The sequence below is a fragment of the Natator depressus genome, chromosome 4 (assembly GCF_965152275.1).
Source record: "Natator depressus isolate rNatDep1 chromosome 4, rNatDep2.hap1, whole genome shotgun sequence".
Classification (NCBI taxonomy): Eukaryota; Metazoa; Chordata; order Testudines; family Cheloniidae; genus Natator; species Natator depressus.
Genome location: NC_134237.1, coordinates 29,500,227 through 29,528,185, shown reverse-complemented (window position 1 = coordinate 29,528,185; position 27,959 = coordinate 29,500,227). Strand labels below are relative to the sequence as shown.

Sequence of the window (27,959 nt, the reverse complement as noted above, 5' to 3'; positions counted from 1 at the left end):
ACTCCTCCTGTTGCTCTATCAGCAAAATGTCATCACCTATGCATTGTGTATTCTTTTCTCTCTGGGGTTCTGCTGACTGAAATACAGTCCCTACAAATTACTGGGGGGGAAACCGACTCAGTCACTGTTGGGTTTTTTGGTCAGAGTCGTTGCCAGGGCAGGCTGACAAACTTCACTTCTTCTCTTGAGCGACAAGACCTGCTTTTGTGTCCCCAGCCCCGCTAGATGGCAGCATCTGAATTTTTCGGCGGGGAACGGCCTTGTTTTGGCCAGCAGCTCCCCCGCGGAAGGACGGCGCCCAGCGTTCACGCCGAAAGCCTGTACTTTGCTCCGGTACACGGGTCGGTAGAGCCTGAAGCCTGATCTCTGTGGCGATCCTGAGGTGGGTGGCTTTATTCAGCCTCGCACGTTTCCTCCTGTTCGTGTCGCCTGGAATAGCAGCCCGGAAAGCCCTGACGACGAGGTTGAGAAACTGATTTGTGCCTTTATATGCTTGCCTGCTGCTGTGGTGGGAAAGGGGCAGCTGTCGGAGTGCGTGAAGCCTTGAGAGCGGGAGACACGGTGTAAAATCCGACCTAAATCAAAAGCAAACTGAGCGGACACGATCAGTGTCGTTCCTAACGAGCCTATCGTCTGCCAAGCTGCCACGGTATTGGTAGGGCTGCGCGCTTCGTTGCTCCTGCCGGCCGAGCTCTGTGCCTTCTCCAGCTCCTTTTTAGCGCCAGCGGGAAGTACGGGGGGGGCTGGCCGAGTGGGAGGGAGCCAGAGGCAGGGCTTGGGTCGTTCCGGGACACTCCAGGACGACCTTCGGGGACATTTTTGGAGGAGCTGGGGCAGTGTTCCAACACTTCGGGCTCCTGAGCCACCCTCTCTCCTTCTGGAACCTGGGGCCGGGGCCGGAGCTCGGCTCCCTGCTCTGGAGGGAGAGATGATGGTCCATACTGGGTGGCAGAGGCACCGTCTCCTCATGCTGCCTCTGGGCCCATTCCAGAAGGAGTGATGGCAGCTTGGTTACCCAGCAGCCCTCTCTCCTTCCAGAGCAGGGAGCCAGGGCCAAAGGGGACCCTCCAGAGTCTGGACCTGGCTCAGCCACCATTGCTCCCTCTGCTCATACCCCTCCCTCACAGCAGCATCTGCATCTCCAGATACAGGAAGCCCGGATTTGGGGCTGTTCTGCACATCCTGGAGAAGCATCCCACAGCTGAGCTCTCTGGGGCCAGCAGTCGGGAGCAGCCCAGAGCTACACCCACAGAAGCTACTTAGCTCCCTGCAAGGGAGCAGGGACCCTCTAGTCTCCCCACACAGAGCGCAAGGGCCTGCTGTCCAGGCCCCCTTCACTCCTGCTCTTCTGGCTGATCATGAGTCCCTGATCACTCTCTCCCCACCAATTACAAAGCCACTTATTCTACCCTGACAACCAATATCCCCCTGCCCTCAGTCCCAATATCCTTATGCCCCAGATTCCAATATCTCCCCTTTTCTGCCCCCAGCTCTCAGCCCAAATATATTCCTTCCCTTCCCCCTACTGCTAACCTGCAATATATCCTCTGCCCTCCCCTTGCTTAACCCTCAGTCCCCCTTGGCATCCTCCCCTCCCCCTCATAGCTCTCACTTGCCAGTTTAGAAATGTTGTCAATAGATGTAGCAAACGTCACCAGGATGTCACGAGGTTTGATTAAGGCTCACAGTTTAGTGACTTGTTGAGGAAAAGCTTAAAAAATCTCAAGCAGACCTAAAACGTTGCTGGACTGAGTGACAAAATTGCTGAACTGGTAACACTGAAATGGGAGGAGATTTTGCCCCTGCCTCGCGGTGTGCATGGCCAGCACCTCCATGAGTTCTGGGACTTCTCTTTTTAGGACCCCAGCACTGCCCAGGGGCCTGGCTGGGTGTACAGCTCTGTTTTGTGTAAGCAAGGAAGCCCGTGACCTTCTAGGAAGCTGCCGTCTGTTATCTGTATCAGCAGTACACAGGGCACTAGAGAGCTTTGCCTACAGCACCAAATGGGCTATCTGTGAAATCAGTGGAAATCAGGCTTTTCTGGTTTTTGGATTCTCACCACAATTTAATAGTGTTCTGCCCATTGATACCTAGAACATTCCCTGCAATTTTCAAATTGATCAGTTGTGGTTTTCAAAAGGTATCCCATTACACCTCTGTAGACAGACTCGCTTCACTCGGCCTATGAGCTAGGAATTGTTCTGGGGAAGTTCTATGGCCTGTGTTATGCAAAAGGTCAGGCTACATAATCAAAATGATTCCTTCTGGCCTTGGAAACCTGGAATTTATAAAAGCTACCAACTTGGTATAACTGGTAAGTCTTCCCAGAACTGCAAAGAGTCCCAGGACATCGGGGAGCTTGCACACACACGTCCCACCCACGCTGGCTGGTCATAAGTACGCTTACTACTTGTAATAAGCATTAAAATTCACTTTAACCTCTGACAGATTTATTTCAATTAAAATATCCTACAACTCCCTAAAACATGTCACTTCCTACAGAAGTGCTGAAAACTCTGCATTTCATATTAATTTGATACTATCCTGAAGTCCAGGCATGCAGACTCACTTCATCTCGCTTCTCAAAAGTATGTATATTATTCATATCAACTTTAAGGTTGAGACTTTCAAACCCACCAAGGGGATTTGGACTCCTAATTCCTATTAAATTCTAATGGACACGGGGCATCCAAATCAATTTGGCATCTTTAAAAATCCCACCCTGAATTTGTCCTGCTGATATTAACTAATGACAAAATGTCTGTGACATATTGTAGTTTCCCTTTATTGAAGGGACACCTCTAAAATAAAGCCATGGCTGAGATACCCAGGAGGTCTGGCATGATAATTCTCCCTCAGTTTTCAACTCTGATCTCAGATCCTTGGTCTCTTGAGAAACAGTTCACAGCTCAGACTGATTGGACATCCTGTTTGGTGATGCCTATATTTGTTGTACAGTGTCCAGTTGCTCAGTGTGGTAGCCCATCAGGCATTTTGTTGATGATGTCACACTCTGCTAAGGGGCACTGGAGACTCCCATCTGCCTACAGGGATCAGGCAAGTCCTGTTTTAAAGCTTTTGCTTTAAAAGTTCTCATTTTATAAGCCAATGTATGACACAGCCATACTGAAAACTTTTCTTCTCTTGTGGGAAGAACAAGGTACTTTCCAGTTCTCTCTAGTGATAGATGCTCCAAGTCACCTGTTCAGTTATAGACTGCATCTGTTTTTGATTCCCTGGAGCTGATATTAATGCCTTTTCCTTTTGAGAGATGTCACAGAACATGTTTAAATACCTGCAGGGGGCAGCATGGGTCGGCTTGACGGGAAGGTAATATTGCTGTCTGCAGCCGCACAAGGGATTGGACGAGCAGCTGCTATAGTAAGTCTGGAAAGCTTCATTCTTCTTTTTCCCCCTCTTAGTTCCTTGCTAGCTTTGCTGTTTTGATTAGCTCAATGATACCTATACTGAGCTGTCTTTTATCAAACTGGAAATTAAATTAAAAGCTAAGTCCTTCAACTTTTCCATGAAAAGCACATGAAAAAAATGTTACTGGTACACCATGAGAGCCTTGCTTCCATTCTGGAAAAATTCATTCAAGAGTCACATTGTCAAAATTCCCTGGTGCTCTATAAATAGCCTTCCCCTGAAGATCTTCACAGCTGGGTTGGCTGGGCATACTGGCGTTGGCATCTAGCCATGAGTTGCTTCCTGCTTTGAAGAGAGCTGCAGCTGCTGCTTCTCGGGAAGGCGGCTATGCCATCAGTGACCTTCATCAAATATCTCAGCTGCTTTGTTTTGGGAAGGTGATGTCCCAGGGTTTCCTGTTGTATCAGTTTGGAGGTCAGACAATTAGTAGATTGTCTCAAGGATCCCTGTGGCAACAGCACCAGGTGGAATGTGGTGGCCCCTCGTGTACCTTGTTAATTCATTTAACTCAATCCCAGTTGGTTCCGAATGTCATTCGTTGATCTGTGGGAGATGAAGGGAATGTGCAGATGCCAAGCCGTTCACAAGAGAAAGATCAAAAACTTCTGCCTGACCTATTTCCGTAACGTTTGGCCTTGGATTTTTTTAAAGACTCTTTTTTCGGAGACCATCTGAAGCTTTTGAATTTTTTTTGGCAAACTTTAAATGGAAAGATTTAGTCTGTTGCTCTATTGGTAGTTTTTGATTGCTCAGCTTGGTCACATTGAGATGTTTTTCCAAACCCTGAACATTTTCATTTAATAAAAATCCAGTGGAGAATTGAGAAAACAAAAAGTCCAAACCATTCTGAAAAGCAAAATGAAAAACATTTATGGATTTTTTTTCTGAAATTTCTGCTATTTTTCTCTACTTTTGATCAGCTCTACTCTCCACAGATGACTTTGCCTGTACTAAATTACGGAGAGGGACTAGCAAAGCTAGCATGAGACAGGCAATAAACGATACCTAGTCGTCACAAACCTTGATTTTCACAGGCTTTGCCAGGGGACTGCTAATCCTGTCACTTGCGTTAAAATACCCTTTCACTGGGAATAGCTAATTTGCAAAACAGATTCCTTTTCCTAATAATTGTTTTTGTAAATATGCAATAAGCTACAGACGGGAGTTGGCATGCCTGACCTCCTAAAGATACACCATAGTTGTAGATAGGTACGCTCAGAAACTGCATTACTGCCACTTACTGGGGGTAGTGTGTCTGTCTCTGAGAGCTTCTTGCTTCTGTGATCAGCAGGTGAGTCTGTTGTATAGCAATCACTTGTCAACAACGCACTCTGAGGAGCAGAACAAGTAGTTTTCTCCCAATAGACATCACGTAGGTGATGATGAGGGTCCCTAGTATTAAGGGGTATCTCTCAGGAATACCCCTGATTCTGTTGAATGTAGTGAACAGAACCATTAATAAGTTGTTTCTTTATGTAGTGCACTCTTCAATGATTTGGATGTGAAGCACTATACAAAAGCACTCACTTTCTATCAACTGTGGGCCAGGTCCCCAGCGGTTGTAAATTGGCATAGCTCCACTGAAGTCTTTAGTGCTGCATTGATTTTCAGCACCTTAGGATCAGCCCCTCCACGTTTGGAACCTACTGTCCAGTACAGGTGCTGCCCTTACTTGAGACCAATGGATCAATCACACTCTTGTTTATATCTGTTCCTTCAACTGGGTCAAGTAATGGGACCCTGTGCTTTAATTACAGATTCCTGCTTTGGGGGATAAACCCAAATCGTACGTTCTGTTCCCCCCTCTCCTGGGTACGCTCTGCTGGAACCCAGGTGTTTGGCTAGGTAGCCAGGTGTAGATACACGGAATTTGTTTATGCACAAAAAGAAAAGCAAGAGACTGGCTGCCTTCAGCCAGCTCCTTTTTCAGTCCAAGAAGGAAGTGAGAGGAGAAGGCAGCCTTGATTATTGGTAAAACCTAAAATATCTAAATGTTAATGGTTCCTTTTGCTTGTGGTGTTCAGGCTTTTGCAAAAGAAGGAGCAAAGGTCATTGCTACCGACATCAGTGAGCCCAAGCTGCAAGAACTGGAGGGGTATTCAGGTAAATGCTTTACAACCGACATAAGTCCAACTCTCTTGTATTTTGTAAGCTGCTTGTAGAAATTTCATTGGAGGACAATACAGAATTCTAAAGGCAGTAGAAACTAATAATGTCAGTTACTCCTTCGTGTTGCATCTGGTCTTTTCCCTGCTGCAGCAGAATGTGGAGGCTTGGTGTAGGAATGCAAGTTTTCCACTGAAACTTCAGCATTTCAAAAAGGATATACTAGGTTCATGGGGTAACCCCATCCATCTGATTTTACTAGGCACTAGTGAAGCTGTTAACTGCTGCCGCTCCTTACGATAGTATCCGTTTCACTGACTTGTCCTGGCCATTGGGCTGACTGACAAATCTAATTACCTCTTGTTTCAGTCATGGGACTTGAGCTTTGGGATGTTAGTGCTAAAATCACAAAATTCTATCATTTGAGCTATAGAACGTACTTCATTAGCTACATAAGAATCAGATTTAGTGCTCTGCATTTCAGTTTGACCAATTAATGGCACTAATGGCATCGTAATTGTTCACTAGTGTGAATTGGTATATCTTTTAAATGTGAATTACACTGTCACTAAATCACCCCCTATTATATTTGCATAAACGCTCAGGACTAAGAGTTCTCTCCCTGCTGATACATACTAGTATGTATCAACTACTCATGGTCACAAACTCACCTCATTGTTCCTTAGTTAGACACAAGGCAGGGAAATCGTTAACACAAGTTTATTTTTATGTCTAACAAAAACTATGGGTGAAATCAATCCTGTATACACAATGAAACAGAACGAAAATACTTCCAAATTAACTTAGTGAATAAAAGTGATCTCTGATCCTTACATACATTCCTGACACTGAGAAGGCCGAATAACAATCTCTTAGCCAGATTCACGGCAAACAGCCTCTGGGTGACTCACGGCATTCTGGGGGATTTCCAATTGATCCTCTAAGAATTTCATGACTTCTCAAACTCAGTAGGGTATTTTACTCTCTGACACATCAGGCAGAGTTGTGCTGGCAGGAACACCGGGAGGTGGAATCAAAGTTCTATGCAGTCCCTACCCCGCTAAGTCTTGGGAAAAGGAACTTCAGACACATGACTTGTTAAATCCCAACTCTTCCTTTGAGGACTGGAATTAGAATATGTCAGACTTTCAACTTAATACAGAAGAGACGACTCCACTGTTAGTCAGCCTGCCAGGGAGAAGTTAGCTTTCTTGCTAACATATTTCCTAGAGAAATTACCAGAGGTGTGTTAGAACATGTACACGAACTTGTCTGTTTGGCTTCAAGACGTGCAGGTTTTTCCAGTGGAGAATGATTTATGATCTTTCATTAGCATTTTTCCACTCAACCAGGCTAGCATCACAGTAGCTATTAAACTCTGTGTAAATAGGTGTGGATGATAAAACCACAAAATAATGTATTTTCATCACAGTGCACAGGAAATGAATCATGGTGATTTAATGGGAGTTGTTTGCATGAGGGTGCTGGAATAGTGTGTAGGCTCTGGTATGCCTTTCTGGAGATTAGTTGTGAATTTAGGATTTCATTTTTTTGCTGTTTGCATTTCTGCCAGCAGATGGCATTTTATGCTTTCTACCTTATGGTAACTATGTTACAGTGGGGCTGGCTCTACTCTAAAGTGTTTAGAAGGGGGTCAGAGCAATCTCCATTTTGGAATCAACTGTGGTTGCCTGTGGATGTGAGAGATAAAGTTAAATCACACAGGAAAGGGCCCCAAGCAGCCTCTTTAAACAGCTCGGAAGGTGGATTAATATTTTTTCCAAAATAAACATTTTTTTGTTTATAAATATTGGTAGGCTCATTCCGAAGACATCAACGTCACATTGCATACATTTTAAAACTAGCCAATATTCCCACACTATGTGCATGCCCTGAGGGCTTTGACCATCAAACATATGTGCTTCCCACTATCCCATTTAGCATAGTTATGACTCACCCCGTCCAGGTAACAAGATGACTAATGACTTACACAAGTCACATATTCCTCATTAATGAGTTGTACAAGCCTGGCTCGTAGTCCTCTTGGTTCCAAATAAAATACCGCATGTGCTGTGATCTGGAGTCTATGTGACACCCACAACGATTACTAGGTAACCGTGACCTGAGCTGTGGCTGCAATTGGCCAATGAGAGTTTGTTGTGGTCGTGTAATGGTCGTAATTCAGTACGGTGATGAGTGCTTTAGTGGGCTGAGTTTCTGTGAAATGGGAGTGGATTGGCATTAGCTCCACTTCTGAGAAGACACCTGCTCATGTGGTGGTTCTTCTCTTACAATAACATCAGTGGTCTTTTCTGACTCCCCTCTTGGCTCTTGAATAGCACTCCGTGCTCTTCTTATGATAGCAATTCAGTATTGGGACAATTTAACGAAAGAGTGGAGCTTTGGGGTGGTGGGGGTAAAAGGCCATATTACCCAAGGGTACCCATGTTATGGTCTGATACTCAGAACTGCTCAGTACCTGTGAACTCCCACTGATATCAGTGGGGAACTGCAGACGTTCAGCGCCTCTGAAAATCAGGCTATTAATTTTTAACAAACCAAAGCAAAATAAAACCATTTTGTTTTTATAGGCATTCAAACGCGGTTGCTGGATGTCACCAGCAAAGAACAAATAGAAAATCTGGCCAAGGAGATTGAAAGGATTGATGTCCTCTGCAATGTTGCAGGGTAACTAGAGCCTATTGTTTTAAACTCCCTTCTCCTTCCAGTGTTTATTCCCCAAAGGCATTTTGTTTGATTTTATGTCTATCCTCTCCTTTCCACAAAGGCTTTTCTGGTGTCTGCATAACAAAATCCTCCATCACAACTGGCCTCTTTGAGGGTGAGCTAAGTAGACAAGCCACAGACTCAATGGCTCTGGAGACTGAATTACCTTCTCACTACTAGTGGCAGATCAGTGGCGGGAGAGTGCAGTGTTGTCTGTGCTCTTCCTGTTTTGCAGAGAGAAGCCTTCAGCTTCCAGGCTTTCTTTTGGGCACCCTTCATCATCACTACATTGGATATGTTGGTGATAAAGGCATTATCTTCTCCAGACTGGAGAGCTCACATCATACATTGTTTTTTAACTTGGAAAAGATAAATCTAAATAAAAATATCTTTATACAGTACTATAGCACTCACTGAAATTTTTCAAATGTCAATTTTTGACCAATAATTTTGATGGATGATTTCAGTGACACCCTTTTTTATTACTAGTTCTGCCTATTACCAAATCTTTATATATGCATATGGTGGCTTATTGTGACTGTCTTGAACTACATATACCAGTTACAGGAAACTTGTGCAAGCTGCATGTTGCATTATAACCTCTGAAGAGTCTTGTCCAACCTTGCTTGATTGGAGGGGTAGTTATTCCAGAGGAGCAGGGGAAAAAATATAAATTATACAGAAAAGGCACAGGAAATAATCCATTGCTTTTTGTGCACTTCATCCAGTTTTGTCCATCATGGAACCATTCTGGAGTGTGAGGAGACAGACTGGAACTTCACAATGAACCTCAATGTTCGCAGCATGTATCTAATGATCAAGACGTTCCTTCCCAAGGTAAGGCTCTGTCTACAATGCTCTTTAGTGTAAAAGACATTGGGTGTGTTTCAAGCTGGGCAGTATTAAGTCATAGGCACTATCAGAGCGTGATGGTGGGTGAAAATATGGGGGGTGTGGCCACGGAGGGCCCTCATATCATATTTGTGCCTAGGACTGCTTTAATTCAGTCCTGGTTCAGAGTCTAACCTTTCAGACTAGCATATGGAGAGGGTTAATTCAGGTTTTTTACACTGTACAATTTGTATTTAGAATCATTTTCAAATGCAGGGCAGTAAGAGGCCGCATGGGAAAGCAATACTCCACAACATGCATGCAGACAATAAGGCTACACCCTCTCTGCAAAAATATTTGTAAAGATTCAGATGTAATTGTGTGACTTCTCCCCCACATCCACAACAGGAAGCTATCTTGCAGAGCTGTTCAATACCATCGACAACACACTACTTCAATAGAGTTCATGGGCTAAATTGACAAAGGGTGGGAGAAAGGATTTATAATGATCCCCATTTGATAGAGGGGGGAAGAGGCACAGAGAGATTAAATGACTTGCCCAAGGTCCCACAGTAAGTCTGTAGCAGAGCCAGGAATCGGACACAACTCTCCCGAGTCCCAGTCCAATGCTTTACTATAGGACCATCCTTCGTCTAATTTCGAACCTCATTAGATGTATTGAAATGCAATATACTGAACTTTTGTTTTTATTCTTTTTCATCAAGTTTTGAATGGGCCCCTAGCCTGGTGAATCTTGCTACTGGAGAAGCTTTTATTGTCCCAGGTGTGTCATTTTCTTAGGATATAACTGCCTCGCTTGAAAGCCTCTTCATCCAGTTAGATCCCAGCTTTTATCAAAGCTATTCCATAGGAGAAAGACCCATCCATTATGCAGATCCCTATGTTGTGGCTACTAATTGCCCTGAGCCTTTCCCTCCCCTACCTACCCCCTGGGTGCACATGCCAGTTTACCCGGAAAAAAACAGATATAGCTGAGTGGAATATTCACTGGGGTGGGGCTAAAACTTCCCCAAGAACAAGAAGGGTTGGGGTGGAGAGAGAGAAGAATTGAGAAGTGAGTGGATTGAGAAGCTATGGTAGTCATGTCCTTGTTGGGCACCTGGCAAGGGAGTTATGAAGGCAGCAGTGAATCAGAGGGCAGTGGTTAGAATTCTGTAGGATTATACAAGCAATAGCTCGCTACAAGGTGCATTTGTCAATGAATATACCCACCCCTTGAATATGCTGGGGTACAAAGTGTAGGTGAATGCTTGAACATGTTTGTAGCAGGGGGAGTGTTTTGGCTGAGAAGCACATGCCCGGCTGCGTGTATGTGGATTTATAGTATACAATAGCTTACTGAACTAAATGTTTCAAATGGAAACAATTGTATTAAATTTACCCAGTGCAATAGTAAGGAAGTAAATAGCTACCCAGGGATGAGCAGAACCAGCAGTGATCAGTTTCTAAGGCTCTCCTGCCTTTTTCTTCCCCACCATGCAAACTGGAACAGGAAAGGTCCCAGAAAATTCACCTTTCCTGACAACTGACTGGGAGAAAAATCTGGGAGCCCAGCAAGCAGCGGGAGTGTTTTCCGTATCCCCAGCCTCACCCCCCATTTTTAAAAACACACAAAGCCCTGTTCCTTGAAAGTGGGGAGTGGAGCTGGCATCAGTCCCACAGGGCTCAGCAGCTTCCAGCCTCTTCAGAGAAGATAGTGGAGCTCCTGGAAGTAGCCTCAGCCTTGTGGAGAGAATAGGTGAGAAACAGAATCCCCTCCTATCCTGCTCTGTGCTCAAATCATCTGAAAGAGTGGTGCAGAACCTGGATCGCCTTCCAAAATTTGCTTCTCCTCCTCTTTCAGAATCAGAAGGAGTATGTTTTGTTTCAAATATCTTCATTATCATGGATATCACTGATGAATATAACTTATGACAGTAGCACCTACAGACCCTAAGCAAGATTGGGGTCTCCATTTTGCTAGGCATTGAACATACAAGTAATAAGAGACAGTCCTTATCCCATAGAGTTCATGGGCTAAATTGACAAAGGGTGGGAGAAAGGATTTATAATGATCCCCATTTGATAGAGGGGGGAAGAGGCACAGAGAGATTAAATGACTTGCCCAAGGTCCCACAGTAAGTCTGTAGCAGAGCCAGGAATCGGACACAACTCTCCCGAGTCCCAGTCCAATGCTTTACTATAGGACCATCCTTCGTCTAATTTCGAACCTCATTAGATGTATTGAAATGCAATATACTGAACTTTTGTTTTTATTCTTTTTCATCAAGTTTTGAATGGGCCCCTAGCCTGGTGAATCTTGCTACTGGAGAAGCTTTTATTGTCCCAGGTGTGTCATTTTCTTAGGATATAACTGCCTCGCTTGAAAGCCTCTTCATCCAGTTAGATCCCAGCTTTTATCAAAGCTATTCCATAGGAGAAAGACCCATCCATTATGCAGATCCCTATGTTGTGGCTACTAATTGCCCTGAGCCATTTTAGTTGTGAAAAAGGGTACAGTTGTGTCAGTAACTGTACAGCATTCCCCCACTCTGATTGGCAGAGAGGTCACTGCAGTGTAATAACCAAGAATTCTCTAGTGAGATGAAGCTCAGGAGAGGAAGGATGCTCTAGTGTTAATTGTGAATCAGGGAAAGTGGATTCTGTTTCTTGCTCTGCTCTGGTACAGATTTTGTATTTGACTTTTGCCGTCACTGATCCTTTGTTTCTCCATCTCTAAAATACGTACCTAGCTCAAAGGAGGGTTCTGAGGTTTAATTCATTGTTTGTAGGGAGGTGCTACGGGAGTATGTAGTAAAAAGTGGGTATTACGATTGATGAAAATGAGAGAGCTCAAAATGTAACATGGTTAAGACTGATCTGACTGGGTTACTAATTCAAAGCTGTGAAGCAGGAGCCAAACACCGCCCTTTGGGATAGTATTTTGACCTGCAAATCTGAGAAATTGCTTGTGGAAGAAAATACCACTTACTGTGAGGAATGGTGGCAGAATATATATATAGGGCAGAATAGCTTTTGTTTGAATGGCTTGATGGTGGTTGTGGGTTGTTTTGCAGATGCTTGCACAGAAATCTGGAAACATTATCAACATGTCTTCTGTGGCATCCAGCATTAAAGGTAACAGACTTCCTAGAGGATTGTTTTGCCATATACATGCCTGCAATATTCCTGGGTCGTGTCCAAGGTTGACATTCTGAACCTGTGGAATAATATTTTGTTAGTCCAAATTTGAAAGCACCTATTTTAGAAGGGATGGGACTGAATACAGAAGTGTAACCTCCTTTTGGCCCCTTTGTGCATAAGCATTATGATGTAGCCTTTAATGACGTGATCACATGCGGTTTTTCCTCACAGGACTCCCACCTCATTCAGTGAACAGAATGGACAGTGGTCTGGGGATGAAACAGGGCTGTGCAAGCAAAGGAGGCTGCTGTCTGTAGGGCCCCTGCCTCCTTTGTTGCAGAAGTTGAAGGTTGTAGTGAATGAGGGAGAGGACTGTAGGAAGCAAAGGGATTCTTCTGTGGTTTAGGAAGCTGAGTGCTACCATGGAGAGCTGGATTCTACCCGGTGTCTGTCACAGAATTCCTGTGTGGTGCTGGGCGCAGGTAGCCACTGTGGGTTGCTCATTTTATGGGTATCCAACTTGACACTTGATTTGCAGAAGTGCTGAGCACTCACAACTGCAACTGAGGTCCGGGGGAGCTCTGCTCTGAACATAGGATGTGCTATAAAATGCCAAGTACTCTGCAAAACCAGGCCCTAGGCATCTCCAAGTGGGCACCCAAAATTTAAGTGACACTTTAGACAGTTTGGCTTTAATCTCTGTGCCTTAGTTCCTCATATGTAAAATGGAGATGATGATACCACCTTGCTGGGGTTTTGTGCAAAGAAATATTGATTAATCTTTGTAAAGAGCTAAGTTGCTACAATGAGAGCACCATAGGAAAGCCCATGAGTAAATTAATAATTCTGTGTTCAGTGCAGGTTTGCATGGTATGCAGTAATTAAGGCATGTGGCCACAGGTCTGAATGATCAGGATGAAAGGAATTGTGAATAGCTGCCCACCCAGTGAGCACTATCCACTGTGCCATGAATGAGGTAGTGATACTGTGGAAAAAACCGTATGTGGTCATGTGATTAAAGATCATATCACAATGAATATGCACAAGATGGGGCGGGAGGGGTGGGGAATGATGCAATTTATTGCCTTATTTAGTGGTACCATAACACATTATATAATTTTTCTTGTTTTTCACTACTTCCTTAGTACCAACTGCATAAGGGCTACCCAACAAGAGCTCTATGTGTGAGGGGCAGATCATTCCCTTTCCTTTATAAATCTTCATGCAGTTTTTAAAATAAACTTCCGAGGCTACTTCCCTCAGACATTTTCATTCAGTGCTGTTGGTCAGTACACTGCTGTATCCTGGTTCTCGAATGGCACTCTACTCATGCAGATTCCTTTGTCTTGCAGTCAGCACTCTAGCCAGCTTGTCATTCATCCTCTGCTCAAGGAGATGCCGCCCAGAAAATGCTAGAGCCCAAAAGCAGATCCATATGGGAATGTAACCATTTTCTTTGGTTTTTAGTGTGATTTTTATTTTCATGTTACCCTAACACTAACCTCTTCTTTCAGGAGTTGTAAACCGATGTGTCTATAGCACTTCAAAGGCAGCAATTATTGGTCTAACCAAGTCCGTAGCTGCTGACTTCATTGAACAAGGCATCAGATGCAACTGCATATGTCCGGGTAAGTACGTCCTGGCAGCATTTTGTAAACTTAGAGCTGACACTGAAAAAACTCAGGTTTGTCTTTAGCGTCAGCTCAAAACTACACACCACCTGGCCTATTTAATGCTCCAGATTTAGTTTGAGGTTGTTGATAGAAAATGAAACTTGAAAACAGCCCAACCACCTGCAAACAGCTGCTGAAGGCATCAGCAGTCAAGGGAGAAACCACATTTAAGCTGAGTTAAACACTTAGCTGAGTTCTGTTTTCCGGCATCTTCTGGCATTTCCTGAAATGTAAAATTAAGAATTGCTATTTTTATAGCATTCCAATCTCTGTGGCCTATAATAGCACACCTACATATCCCCAGAGTATCTTGATGGTGTATTATACCAGTTGTTATTTGGACATGAAAGTCCCAATTTAGAGAACCAGATTGGGGGACGAAGGGGGAAATGGTGCTTTCAGTAGCTGATTAGGAATGCTGAAAGTATGATTGCCTCATTCCTGATGTCTTGCTATCGTGCGACAAAATTGGATGTGACTAGGTCTGGGTGATGTAAAAGCCAGTGAGGTGGGGCTTGCATGCCTGGTGAGAGTGAAGTGAAGTTAGTATGGCAGCGGCAACCAAAAGGACACATACCACAGGCGTGTCCATGCACACCTACAAAATCTAACCTGCTTTTTATTTTTAAAGCATCAAAACTAGAGCTGCAAATATATATTTTAATAGTAATTTTCAGTGGGGTTTCATTAAACCCCAAACTGGCAAAATCAGACAAAAGGCCTGATTTTAATAGGTGATGAGCATCAGCAGTTTCCTCTCACTTTCCTTGGAGTTGTAGGTGCTCAGGGCCTGTGTAAGTAAGTCCCCCAAAGGTTCACAAACCATTTGTAAAATACTGGTACTGTTCTGAGTGACCTTAGGCCAGTTTGGGGTTTCCACTGCAGCCATGCAAAACTAAATGTCTTTTCAACTTGAAAACAGGCATAAACTTTGCAGTTTCATCTGAGTTTCCTGTTGAGCTTTGGGGGTTTGTTCATATAGGACTTTGGGTGAAACTCTGGGTGAGAAATCAGAAAACCTGCAGAACTCTTTGCACACCATGAATTGTGCATGGTTCTTCACATCCCACCAGCATCACCTTTTAACAATTAACAAACAGATAAGACACTTACTAGAGCCTAGGAGAGGCAGCATGTTCAGTCCCTGGTGTGGAAGGAGCACCTTACATTGGTCTAAAGTGCTTGTATAGCCAACTGAAGAAGCCAACACAGATTCAGGAAGGTGCTTCATCCTTCCTCCTTGACACAGGGCACAGGGCTGCATAATGGGAGGGGAGTGGTACTTTGGGGGAGAGGGACAACAGAAAGGAGGAATGAGGCAATCTTGGAGGACTGCTTTCCCCTTAAAATTATTTTTAATTGGCCAAATCAAAGCACTGGTAATTCTGTGGAATGTTTTCCTCTCTGTGCCTGTGTGGAACAGAGGCCCATTAAAGCTGAGCCACAAACCCACATCAAAGAACACCTGAATTATGTAAGTATGAGTATAACCCACTCACCTCCTGGGTGTGGTGTTCTGTCCCATCTAGTGGCACTGAGACCCCTTAGAGAGAGAGAGAGATAAAATGAGTCTGCTCTACAGCCTTAGCTCACAGCGAGCTGGCTTTTAGCTCATGTAGTAGAGGCTCATGCACTAAGCTCCAGAGGCCCCAGGTTAGATCCTGCCTGCCAACAACCAGGGTCTGTCAGCATTACATGAGAAGCTGAGCAAAAACTAATTTCTTTGCTAATGCCAAGGGAGAAAGCTAGTCTTGCTGCTGCAGAAGATCTCAATGGGGAGTGTTTGAAACCTGGCAGAATTAAGAATTTCTAACTATACAAGCGCTTGTACAAGCCAAGAATCATCTCTGACTAGAGATGAAGCACATGCCTAGAATATAAAGGTTGAAGGTGTTCTCAGAGAGTTCTCAAGTATTGCCTGGCTACTTCATCACAACACTGATTTCCCACTGAATTCCATTCCTCCCCACTCACAACAACGTTGGGGAGAAATAAAATACTACACAAATCAAGGACCATTTCCAAAACTCTTTGCAATTAAAAGCTAATCTCAAGATAGTGGTCACCTTAAACACCCCCCCCCCATTCAAAGTGAAACCCCATGTCTTGTGCTGATCTTTCTCTGCATAGGTGCCTAGTCACTGCAATGGAATGGGAGGATACTGTGGGATAGGTAACTAGAAGTCCACGTTGTACGACGATAGTATCTCTCTAAGCCAAGAGAATGCCACAATCTCTTTTTGAACTATTGATTTGTATTCTCATTTGTGAACGTTCAGTGGCATCAAACAAAGCTGCATCACCTATCCCTGGTGATGATCAGCACGGTAAAATTGCTTAAGGAAGTGAGCTGCCAGAAAAATACTTGATGGTAATAAATCATCTCGTGTCCTCTTGCGTAGATTACTATCAGGATAAAGATTCTCTTTGTCACTATCTGGAATAGTGAGGCAGTTTTAACATTTTGCTATTTCCATTCATATGCTTAGACTGTAAACACACTGGGGAACGGATGTTGCTCATTTCTTTGCTAGCTGTGGGTAACATTTTTTCAAAAGCACTTCTGTGACTTAGGCTAGTAAGTTCCATTTTCAGAAATGACTCTCAGCCACTCAAGAGTCCCTCTCTCATTGAAAGTTAGTGGGATTTGGAGTCCTGAATCTTTTAGACTCTTTTGAAAACTTTATCCCAATCTTGTTATGAAGTCATATACAGCCATGGCAGTGTATAAATAATAGGATTAACGGTGATGAAGTCCTTTGTCATGACTGCTCATGTTCGGTGCAGTGGAGTATTTATTTTAAATTTTGAACATTGCTTAGGAACTGTTGACACTCCATCTCTACGGGAGAGAATCCAAGCCAGGCCTCACCCAGAACAGGTAAGCAGGCTACTTAGCTGTGTTCATGCACAAATATAAATTATGTTAAAGAATTTGGGAAAAATTGAATAGCATTTCTGCCTAAATCTCAGCATTCAAGGCTAGCAACAGCAGTGATTGTGCTTTGGCTGCTTGGTCACCTGGTGCCCAGAGTGGCATCAGCAGGTCCTTCCATGACACTATGCTAAAGAAAACCACAGTGCATTTCATCCTGCGGCCTTCCCAAATATTTTACAGTCATATACTAGGTCTACAGCACCAGTACAATACAACCACTTCTTGGGCATATGGCAGCAACAAACTGATGTGCAGTAAACTACACAACAGTGAAGAAGAGGAAGATTTTGGCAAACACTTAGCTGAGTTCTTAGGTTCTCATCTGCAAGACCTCTGCACAGAATTCTGTCTGCTGCAGAAGGAGAAACGGCTGAGTCGACCTTACTGGAATTTAAACCTGTGGTTCCAGGGTCCTGAGGTGTGCTGCAACTCTGAAGCTTAGACCACTGATGGTATTGTCTGCACGGGGATAAAAGACCCACAGCATGGCCATGGCTGGCCCAGGTCAGACGACGGGCTCACAGTGTCCTGGAGCTGAGACTCTAGCCCAAGCCCAAAAGTCTGCACAGCAGTGTTTCAGCCCCGGAGCCCAAGCCCTGTGAACCTCTGTCAGCTGACTCAGGCTTTTTATCCCTGTGAAGATGTACCCTAAGTCACCCGGCCAGTGTTTTCTTTGGGCATCATATGTACTATCTGACAGTATTCATGTTATGAGCTTGTGGCCATCTGACCACATAGCTTTTTAATGTAGCACAAAGGCATCCTGGCTACATATTTCAGTGTGTAGCGGTGATGCATGAAATGTTCTGGTATCTCTAGGCCCTGAAAGACTTTCTGGCTAGACAGAAGACTGGTAGGATGGCTACTGCTGAAGAAGTGGCCCACCTCTTTGTATATCTGGCCTCTGATGAAGTAAGTACTGTACAACAAAATCTGTTGTGACCCACAGAATCCCACCCCATCTTGTGGCTTCTCAGTAGAGGGAGGCTATTTTGCAGGCCCTTACACAGCCTTGGAGGCAGATTACTGCAGTAATAGAAGACTGACATACTTTGACATACATATATCTAGCCCAAGATACAAACAGTGAACTACTTCCGGGCCGTGAAAGTGAAGGTTAAGTCGTTATTTATGGAGGACCATATTCTGGACCTTGCATGAATTCTGAACAAACTGGCTGTGCACAGCACAGTTCTGGGAGGTATGGAGTCCTTTCCCATTGCCCCCACAAGTGCACCTTCAATACAGTAGAGTCAGTGGATCTGTAACCTGAATACAGTACGCAACAACAAAATGTTTGGGTGAGACAGTTAGATCTCTCAGGGAAGGACAAATAATAATTATAGCTTTGGGGCCATAATCATCCTCAAAACAATCAAAGTCACCAGCAAGTGATGGTGTAAAATGAAGATGCAGGAACATATCGTTCTGCTACAAATATCTGCACTACAAACCCTCCCCTGTCTAGAGAGGCTACCTCCAGAGGATATAGTAGTGGCACAGGGCACACAGTGGACCCAAACCTGGCCACAAATAACACCAACACTAGTTTAACAGCACACGTAATAGGACTAGATGCCATGGAAATTACCCAGTAGTTAGGACAATCTTTCTGAGTCCCACAGAATCGCTTGAGGAAAGTGTTTGGGTCCCAATATTTCTATCAATTGTCACTTTCTCAAGGTTCATCTTGGCCACACGAGACTAATCCTATCAGTCTGATATTATTGGTAGAACTTATTATTAATAGGATATTTGCCCATATGTGGTCAGGACTTACGTATTCAATCTGAACTCAATATGGTTTGGTATTGATCCAGAGGAAAGAGCACCTCCTACTCAATCAGCAACACCACTTCTTCCACCATCTGGGTTTTTCTTGTAGATCTCTCCTCTAACTTACTAACCAGGTCAGACCCTGCTTAGCCTATGAGAATTAATGATTTCTCAGTGCCAAGTGATATGGCTGCAGGCCAAATGTCATAACTCCACCTTCTGAGCATTCATGTGGTCCCTCCATGACACATTTGTGCCAACCATCTGTAAGAGTCAGAATTCCTAAAGCCGCGTGATAATGATTTGTTACTTTGCAACTGCCCACTGTGGTGGCTAAAAGCTTTTAGTTTTTAAGGTTCTAAATCCTTTGAAATTTTCAGAGCCACTGTTGTATTTGTGGAGATTAAAGGACCTTTTGTAGATAGAGGAAATGTTTTTGTTAAATTAACTGCAATAATTGTTAGCCTTTTCCTCTGTTTATTAGTAATAAATGATAGTTACTCTTCCTCTTATGATTTCAGTCTGCCTACATGACTGGCAATGAGCTTATTATGGATGGAGGCTGGAGCCTGTGACTTACAAAACTTTCATCTGAAGTTTTCAATGGAAATTCATAGTACAAAAGGCAAATAATGAAGAGATTATCACATTTCTCTGTTAATATAATTTGTGCCATTTTAATGACTAAAATGATTGACCTTCAAATAAATGTCAGTGTAATTGCACAGCCATGCAGTACCTCTTTTTCTAAATTACTTTGTCTGATTTTCTTTTGCGTACTTTACACAGTAGCAATAAAGCACACATCATTCAACTTTGTTTTTTGTGGAAGCTTAACTACACGAAGAACAGCAATTGGATGTTTAAGGTGGGCCAACAATATTATATGTAGAACAAAATGTGAGTCTCAATGGAAAGAGTTAGATGCCACTTACTCTTGGCATCTGTCTCATTTGGAAGTGAAACATTCTTGTTTGGATTTCCTAGTAGCCTTGGGCAATGGAGGAAATGGGAAAAGGCTGCATTTGAGCCTGCTGAGCTGGACTTGAACTGTGCAACAGCAGCCCAAAGCAGAGTCCGTGGGAATGCGCAGACTTAAAAGTCTGAACTACATGAAATGCTGACCAAAGTGTTTCTGGGGGTAATGGGCTCTTATTTCTTGCAATGGCATATTAATTCTTGCAAATCAAATGCTAGAACCCATCTCTCATTTTCCAAAGATTTAAATCTATTCCTTTTTCCTGTTCACCATCATTAATAACATGTTGTACAACCCTAAGAGCTGCTAGAAAGCAGCTCATAGTTCCTCAGACATTAGAGAGGAAAAGTAAATGTATTCCAAATACCTTAAAAGGCTGTGGGACAAACTTTACATGTAGCAGAAATGATGGGAATGAACCTGAAGCAGTGTTAAAAGACAAGGGTCCTGTGGTGTGTTAGTATACAGACTCATGATATGATTTTGCCATCAGTAAAACATTTTCTCCACTAATTACATTACATATGTGTTACTGGAACCCAAGTGAGTTAGTTGATATTAGCAGCAAAGAGAAGAACTGTTTCATTACTGCCATGGCTTAGTTTCCAAAAAACAGGCTTGGCCGCGTTACTACTCACGGTAGAGCATTCTATACCTTGCTGGCCCTCAACAAAACAGCCATGTTACTATGCAATGGCAGAACTTTGTGTTAATCGCTTTAGGAAGAAAAACCACAAGAAACTCAGTGCAGTAGATTTGCTTTTACAATTTACTGAACACAGTGAGTTAGTTGTACAAGGACTAAAGGTTGAATTAATTGATTCTGCCACTGATCATGGAGATATTGTCAAGGGTAAAAAACGGATGTGTTATGCCAAAATTAGGTTTTCTCGTGCTTGAACCTACTGGCATGAAACTTCCTTGATTATGAAAGGCCAGTGGAATGCATGGTAAAATACTACTAAAAACAGCCAGTTCAGTCACATTGCAAAAATGACACTCATTCCATTGTAGCTGAGTTATTATTTATTATGATTTGCGGGGGGGTGGGGGGAGCACGTAGGAGCACTAATTATGGACCAGGACCCCATTGTGCTAGGTGCTGTACAAAAACAGAACAAAAAGATACTCTCCGCCCCAAAGAGCTTACAATCGAAGTAAAAAAAAATCGACCCTGCCATTACACTATTACAGCTATGAATGCCTATAAATGTGGCTGCTTAAGAAATAATTGCTCTGTAATTATTAAAGAAAAATTGCTGCTGCAAAGGTTTGAAAAGGAATCTCCAGAAAGCATGGCTATGCACGGATACAAATCTATCGGGGGCGAAGGTATGGGAGGGTGTTGGTATGTGGAGGTGATGATTGCCTACGTCTCCTTTTAATCTTTACTCATGCACCAAAATAAGAGACCTGATTTTTGAAAGGTGCTGAGCAATGTGCAGGTCCAATTAAAGTCAGAGGAGTTCAGTATGTTGAAGTGGCATCTCTTATAAGCACTAAATTCACTTGACATTTTTCCCCTTAAATTTTAAGGTTAGATTCCTTAGTCATTAAGACTCGGATAGTTCCCCTGCATGGTGCCAGCTGGCAGTGTGTAAAGATCACTGTCTCAAAAAACGGGTATTTTGACTGGGAATTTGGTGGGAAGGGATTTATACGCATGGAGTCTTGCCTGCATTAAGATAGGAATGGTTGCCAAAGGGACGTACTGCGGTAATATACTATTTGATCTTTGATCTAATTGGGAAAATAGGTAATGCTTAGTAGACAGGTGGGGAGAGGAGGTTTATACTTTCTATAATCATGGTTGATCTTCTGCACAGCAGATATTTGAAATATTTGACACAAAACAACCCCATTGGCTTGTGTGGCTAGAGCGTACAGATGAAGTGGGGTTTTGACAGATCTTCCTCCAGTCTCCAATTAAAAAGACCTCTTAAGGGGGACTGGGTAAAATTAGGGCAAAAAAACAACCTAGACCAAAGTGGCTGGATTAGACTTCACTGATCTGAACCCAAATGTTGCAAATTCAGTATGGCAAAATAGTGTTTCCGCCGTTTATGAATTTATCATCAAGGCCAAAGTCCTTGTGCTGTGATAGCGGTCATGGCATATTGTGTGAGAAGAGGAGCGAGCTTCCTGTTTTAGCTCAGCATTGTGGAAGCTCATGTTGCCCAATCTGAAAATAAAAAATGTAAGTTTGGTGTGTGTGGTTTTTTTTTTTTCTGTTGACAAATGCAGAGGTTATTGAACTCTTGGAGTTCTCAGTCAATGTTCTTAGGCCACCTGGTGTTGTAGTAGCTGAAACCAGCTGCATATTAATGAATTTATCCTGGAAGTACTCCTGTGTGGTAGAGAAGTAGTAGTATCCCCATTTGACCAATGATGAACTGAGGTAGAGGAGAGTGGTCATATGAGAACCTGGTAGCAGAGCTTGGAATTGTATCCAGATAGTCCAAGTCCCAGTCCCTTGTCTTTGCTAGAAGTATCTTTCACAGATAAGACAGTCACCACCAATATGAAATGTATTATGAAATCTGGAGTTTTCTAGGCTTACATGGGTGCATGCCTGTTCCAAAATTCATCACTTAAACCTGAGCTATGTTTATATTTTTATGGAGCTATGCAGACATTTTTCCCCCATGGAAAATTCTGACTTTTCATCAGAACAGAAAACCCGGAAGTTTAGACCCAAAATTGACTAGTCGGAATGTTCCGTGTTCAACAGACGCTTTCCATGGAAAACTTGATTTAGGCAAAAGTCAAGGGTGACAGAAAATGCATGACCTGCCTTAATTTTTCCATGAGAGTGAGGAACTGCCCGCTTGTAACCTATTTTCTTTTTAAAATCTAGCTGAGATTCCCAGCTGTTTGACACCTGTTTGACAGCTGTTTGACACCTAATTTGCTGTGTGATTTTGAGACAGTCACAGAACTCCTGTGTCTCACTCCTTCACACCGAGTGGAGGTGAGGTTCTGCTAGCCAGTCTCTGTAAAGTATCAGAGGGGTAGCCGTGTTAGTCTGGATCTGTAAAAGCGGCAACGAGTCCTGGGGCGCCTTATAGACTAACAGACGTATTGGAGCATAAGCTTTCATGGGTGAATTCCCACTTTGTTGGATACATTATACATTCACCCAATATGTCTGTTAGTCTGTGAGGTGCCCCAGGACTCTTTGTCGCTTTTACAGTCTCTGTAAAGTGTTTTGAGATCCTTTGCTGGAAAGCACCCCACGCCTGCAGTTATTTCATTCTCGTGCCTTCCCACTGACGCCCCACAGGGTTCAACTAAAACGCCATCTCTTCTCCCCCCCCTTCGCTGTACCGTACGCAGGTGGGTTACATGTGCATTTCCCGCGCATCCCCTCCCAGAGGCCTGACTCCCATTCCGGCAGACACAGGGCTGGGGCTGGGAGGAGAGAACCCGCTCAGCTGGTTACCCGGGTGAGAGAGAGCCACGGCCTCCCGTCCAGCGGCTGGTCCCTGGGGGATGCTGCGGGGGCAGGACGCCTCGGCTGCTCCAGCCACCCTGACTCACCTCGCAGCTGCCAGCCAGCCTACCCCGTCCGCGGCTTTGTCTCCGCCTCTTCCGGGCGGGGCTGGGCAGGGCCCGTTATCCGACCAGCCCTGGTGGGGTGGGGGGCACCAGCTCTGGGTTTTCCGCCTCCCTCGCCACCCCCCCCCCCCGTCCCGGTGGCTGGTCCCCCGCCGCTGGGACCGGCCCAGAGAGGAGGAGGAGCCGCGGCCGGTGGGGACCGTCGTGTGCCCGGCCTCTCGCTAGTCCTGCCCGCGTGGGCTGCCCCGGGATCAGTGGGCGGCAGGAGCTGCTGCGGGCTCCCAGGTAGGTGTTTGCAGCGGGCTGGGGGCGCCCTCGGGCTGAGCCGGGGACGGTGCCTTTGCCTGGCTGCCTTCTCCGGGGATGGCTGGGTTTTTATTCCGGCCCTGAGCGAGGCTGGTTCATGGCTGTGAGTTGTCTGCTCCTTTCTCTGGCTTGACAGCGGCCGGGGCAGCAGAGCTGGTAAAACACGCACCGGCTGCCCGCGGCAACCGTCCCTCCCTCTCTTCCCCCTTCCCGGATGAAATGCTGGGGTCGTACGACCCTCACCAGCGGAGTGTGTGCTCCAGAGGGGGACTGGGTCAGGGAGGCGCCGCTCTCAAGACCAGGCGGTGTGTGCCTGGATCCTGCTTCTGTGATTTCTGGCAATGGCTCATTCATTCAATGCCCGAGACTGAACTGAAGGAGCCTAGTTTGGTTTTGAAATTGTGGCTCCATACTAGGGAATGACTTGTACTTAATTTAATACTGGCTTGAGAGCCAGGGAGCCTGGGGACCGCTATCCATTGTGCCTCAGTTCCAGTTTGGAGGGATCACCTCTAAGTAGTAATTCAGTCTCCTTGTCCCATCGATTCTTGGCTTCTCCCCTGAGATCACTGTCAGCATGGCATGTTGTAACAGAGTCATCGGGAGGTGGACTCCTGTCTGCTAGAAACTGTCCCGGGGTCATCGTTAACGTTAGTTAGGGCACCTACACGTTGTCCAATAGTAACTTAAGTCCTGCTCCTGCAAAGTACACAGGGCTGCCTTGGACTCAGGAGCCCATGCATACAACCCACCTTGCCAGGTTGAGGCCTTAATCACAGTGCCAATGTCTTCTTTTCTCTTTGAATTCAGAGCCTTTAAGCTGCCTTCAGGGGAAATAGCAATATTAGTAAATTCCGTCACTGAAGAGATATGGTGGAAATTATCGGGAAGGGGAGAGGAGGGGAGGAATTGGTAAAGTTTACCTATTTCCAAAAATGCTATTACTTAATAGTCTCTAATTTAACATTAAAACTAGTGGATTAAATCCTAGCACCATTTAAATCAATGGAAGTTTTGCCATTGACTTCAGTGGGGCTAATATTTCACCCAATATATCTAAGAATAAAAACAGAAACATCAATTATGCAAAGAGTCCACAACAACTCAGGTCTACAGACAGAGACCAAAGAAAGTGGCACAAATGCTGATGCTGGAGGAAGCTGGCATCCTAAACTAAAAAAAGATGGGTTAATGTGGAAACAAAAGGAAAAAGAAAACAAAGGTGCAGCAAAAATGTTATTTTATTTTAAGACATATAAAAACTGCATATATTTTCAGGTACGTTTTTGCTGCCTTCAAAGTAGGTTTCCTATTTGACTGTTCCATTGCTTTATTAGGAAACTGGGTGTTTGTGTTGAACTAATCTGTCTTTGTTCATCAAGTCAGTCTTCCCAGGGTTGTTAACGTGACAAATGAGAGTTGATGGATGAGTCTGGGAGTTACAAACTCATTTATAGCGTTGTACCATGAGGAAGACCAATTCTTGGCTCAAAGGTCTGCGTTCCAACCCAGCCGGAGTTTTGAGTTGAGTGGCACTTCGACTGAGACAGAAATTCAGCTAAAACAATTTGATAGATTTCTAGAAACTGCCATTCACACCCCAAGGGCTGACGTGCAGAAAGTAGCTGTTAACAGAGAGTGGGTACAGTTTCAGTGTGCTGGAGACCAATGTTAGCAAACAATTTGATTCAAACCTTATCTTCAGATGTGTGTGGAACGCCCGTTGGTTTAGATAACTGAAAATAGGGTAAATGTGCATTAGAGCCTGATTTTGCTTCCAGTGAATGCACTGACATATCTCTCACTAACTTCAGTGGGATCAGGACTGGGCTTTTAATTATTATATCCATGTTTAAGGGCTAAGTAGAAAGAGACTTCAGCCCACAGAACCTCGCCAGGGAGAGAGGCGTAAAAGAGGGGATCAGAGCTCTGTGATAGGTCTCCCATTTCATCGGAAAAAGTCCTCTGGCAGGACTTGGGCTTCACATGGGGTGCGATGGGAGAGCCATGCTCCGTCATGTTCCTATCTTTACCCTAAAACAGGGGTAGGCAACCTATGGCACGTGTGCCAAAGGCAGATGCGAGCTGATTTTCAGTGGCACTCACACTGTCAGGGTCCTGGCCACCGGTCCAGGGGGCTCTGCACTTTAATTTAATTTTAAATGAAGCTTCTTAAACATTTTAAAAACCTAATTTACTTTACATACAACAATAGTTTAGTTATATATTATCGACTTATAGAAAGAGACGGTCCAAAAACGTTAAAATATAGTGCTGGCATGCAAAACCTTCAATTAGAGTGAATAAATGAAGACTCGGCACACCATTTCTGAAAGGTTGCCAACCCCTGCCCTAAAACACAGTGCAAACAGGCACACGTTTATGCTGCCTGAGTTTGTCGTCTTCTTCTCTGGAATTGCAGGGGACCAAATGACCCTTGAGGCAAGTGTCTTCAGCCTCTGAGAAGGGAGGTAGTGTGCTGCTTAGCTGAACTGGAATTCCTCCTAAGTGATTAAGGAGCAACCCCGATAGACTGGCTGTTGGACACTGAAGGTTGGATTGGGGTGATGATATCTACTGCATTCCATCAGTGATGCAGAGACACCTTCCCACCCACTCCTTCTTGGGTTAGGGGGGGAAGGTGTCAAGATACCAGCAGAGACTGAGAGAGCGGACAAGATTATTTTGAACCATCTGTTTTTGTTGAAAGCACTGGGAGAATTCTTGTCTCTCTTATCAGAGTCAGTGTCCTCTTTTTGTTGTTTGTTTTGAAGGAGAGAACATTCTAATGGAATGTTCCACCCCCCACAAAAGCTAACTGTGCCAGCCTATTGACTGGTGGCTGTTCCGAGAGGTGCATGAGATGGCATGCTTAATAAAATGAGTGCTGCAGAAAATTAAGAAATCCTGCAGGCTGGTTTGTTGGTAATTAGGTAACTACTGTATTAAGATGCTCAGATGCCACATTTGATGAGGACAATATAAAAACCCAGACAGATCAATAGATAGTTGAGATCTTAATTCAAATGGGTTTCTGTCATTCTTAAGGACTTTTTTGTTAAATAGCTCTGACATGGTTTGGGGTAGGGAACTTAACAGTTGGCAGAAGTTCCCTTCACTACCCCCTTGAAATACAACCAAAATTTGGCCAAATGTTAGGCTGTGGAAAAGCACCATTTGTAGCTGCACATTATTAAAAATTGTTTGATGCTTGATTTTAACTTTCTGAAAGCTCCAGTTGCACTGCGCATGTTTGCAGGACCCATTGAGCCCCCTGCATCATATACTCGTGATTCATGCGGAACAAGAAGTCCAGACAGGACACAGGAAAATCTGATTCTCTTCCTCCTCTTGGTCCTGTGGGGTGGGGGGGAGAATTACTTATCAGAATCATACACACAAGGGGGATGACTTAAGGTTGCACAGACAAACATAGTTCTGACTCTTTCCACTTCTGAGGTCTTGACTTTGCAACTTCAACAATGTTCTTCTAATGTAATTTTTTTAACAGAATAAATAGATATAAACTAGATGCTCATGGACACAAGCTTCATTACATACTTTCTAATGTGTAATGTACAGTTATTGGTGTCTATGGGGCTTTCTCTTTTGTATGGGGAAAGAAAGAAATATGACTTTAAAAAAGTCTTGAAACAAGCGAATATACGTGGTGTGATTTGCTTCTGCTTATTCTTCAAAATCTTTGTTGTTGGTTTTTTTATTGTAGGTTTGTCAACATGGTGAAGGAGGATATTGTGGAGGAGAGTGAAGACCCAGAGCTGTCTGTAGAGGTGGGAAATGGCACAATTCCCATGAATCAGAAGACTCAGGTAATTGCATTTGTATCTGTATTCAGGCCTCTCCTAGTACAGGGTTACCCAGGGCAGCTCTCCTTTCTCCAGCTTCATTAAAATACTGAAGATTTTTACAAGGGGAACTTGTACCCCCTCAATTTGGTCCTTTCTGACATTTACCGTATATTCTATAAAGTGTTTCCTTTGTGGGTTTAGCTGCCTGAAATCAGTGGTCCTGACTTCAGTTTAAAGTGTCAGGTGAATTAGTTTACATATTACAAAGACCCATCACCCACACAAAAATCTTTCAGGTGGAGTTAAGATTACTGCAGTAATTCTCAGACAGTGGATCACAGGCAGTTCACTGGGCAGCAGCTGCTGCCTCTTACTTGTTTTTTCAGCTGCTAAAATTGCATTAAAAAACAGCTTGAAAATATGACCTACACTCCTAATGTTGGTTTTTCCATGTAGTAAATTTCTGTAGTTGCCACAGAGATGTTATGCAAATGTGACTGGGACTGGCAGGTGGCAGAATGGAAGGGCAGCTGGTCCACAAGCAAATGTCTCTTAAACTGGACTCCATGCTATGTAAAAATTTATCGAGAAGCCCTGACCTACAGTTAGCAATGTTCTAGTAAACGTAGTCCTTGGGTAGCTCATTGCAAATGTACGCAATGCTGCTTCAGAGAAAGCTCTAT

The 27,959-nt window shown here is 44.0% G+C and overlaps 2 protein-coding genes across 5 annotated transcripts in view; both read left to right on the top strand.

Annotated features, from left to right (window-relative positions):
- Window positions 1-226: 226 nt before the first annotated feature.
- Window positions 227-19,381, top strand: BDH2 (3-hydroxybutyrate dehydrogenase 2). 4 transcript variants are annotated; one of them, XM_074950692.1, is made up of 10 exons: window positions 227-382; window positions 3,302-3,381; window positions 5,454-5,532; window positions 8,127-8,223; window positions 8,991-9,099; window positions 12,171-12,231; window positions 13,752-13,865; window positions 16,733-16,791; window positions 17,668-17,760; window positions 19,146-19,374. In XM_074950692.1, the coding sequence occupies exons 2-10, from the start codon at window positions 3,310-3,312 to the stop codon at window positions 19,197-19,199; spliced, it is 738 nt and encodes a 245-aa protein (XP_074806793.1). In that variant the 5' UTR covers window positions 227-382; window positions 3,302-3,309; the 3' UTR covers window positions 19,200-19,374. The 4 variants fall into 4 exon arrangements, with proteins under 4 accessions (XP_074806793.1, XP_074806795.1, XP_074806794.1 ...); XM_074950693.1 differs by having other exon boundaries at window positions 240-463; window positions 19,146-19,380; XM_074950694.1 differs by lacking the exon at window positions 17,668-17,760 and having other exon boundaries at window positions 19,146-19,381.
- Window positions 19,382-23,302: 3,921 nt separating this feature from the next.
- LOC141986311 (sodium/hydrogen exchanger 9B2-like) overlaps window positions 23,303-27,959 on the top strand; it is a 28,702-nt gene continuing 24,045 nt past the window's right edge. The window contains exons 1-2 of the mRNA XM_074950689.1: window positions 23,303-23,446; window positions 27,195-27,297. Coding sequence (XP_074806790.1) covers window positions 27,205-27,297 — 93 coding nt within the window. The 5' untranslated portion in view covers window positions 23,303-23,446; window positions 27,195-27,204. The remainder of the gene's footprint in view (window positions 23,447-27,194; window positions 27,298-27,959) is intronic.

What these genes read in the sequence shown, in the direction of transcription:
- BDH2 (XM_074950695.1), top strand. Translation starts at nt 3,310, where the DNA reads ATGGGTCGGCTTGACGGGAAGGTAATATTGCTGTCTGCAGCCGCACAA. An exon ending in ATGCAACTGCATATGTCCGG is followed by an intron (nt 13,866 to 16,732) that starts GTAAGTACGTCC and finishes AACATTGCTTAG; the next exon opens with GAACTGTTGACACTCCATCT. An exon ending in TATATCTGGCCTCTGATGAA is followed by an intron (nt 17,761 to 19,145) that starts GTAAGTACTGTA and finishes TTATGATTTCAG; the next exon opens with TCTGCCTACATGACTGGCAA.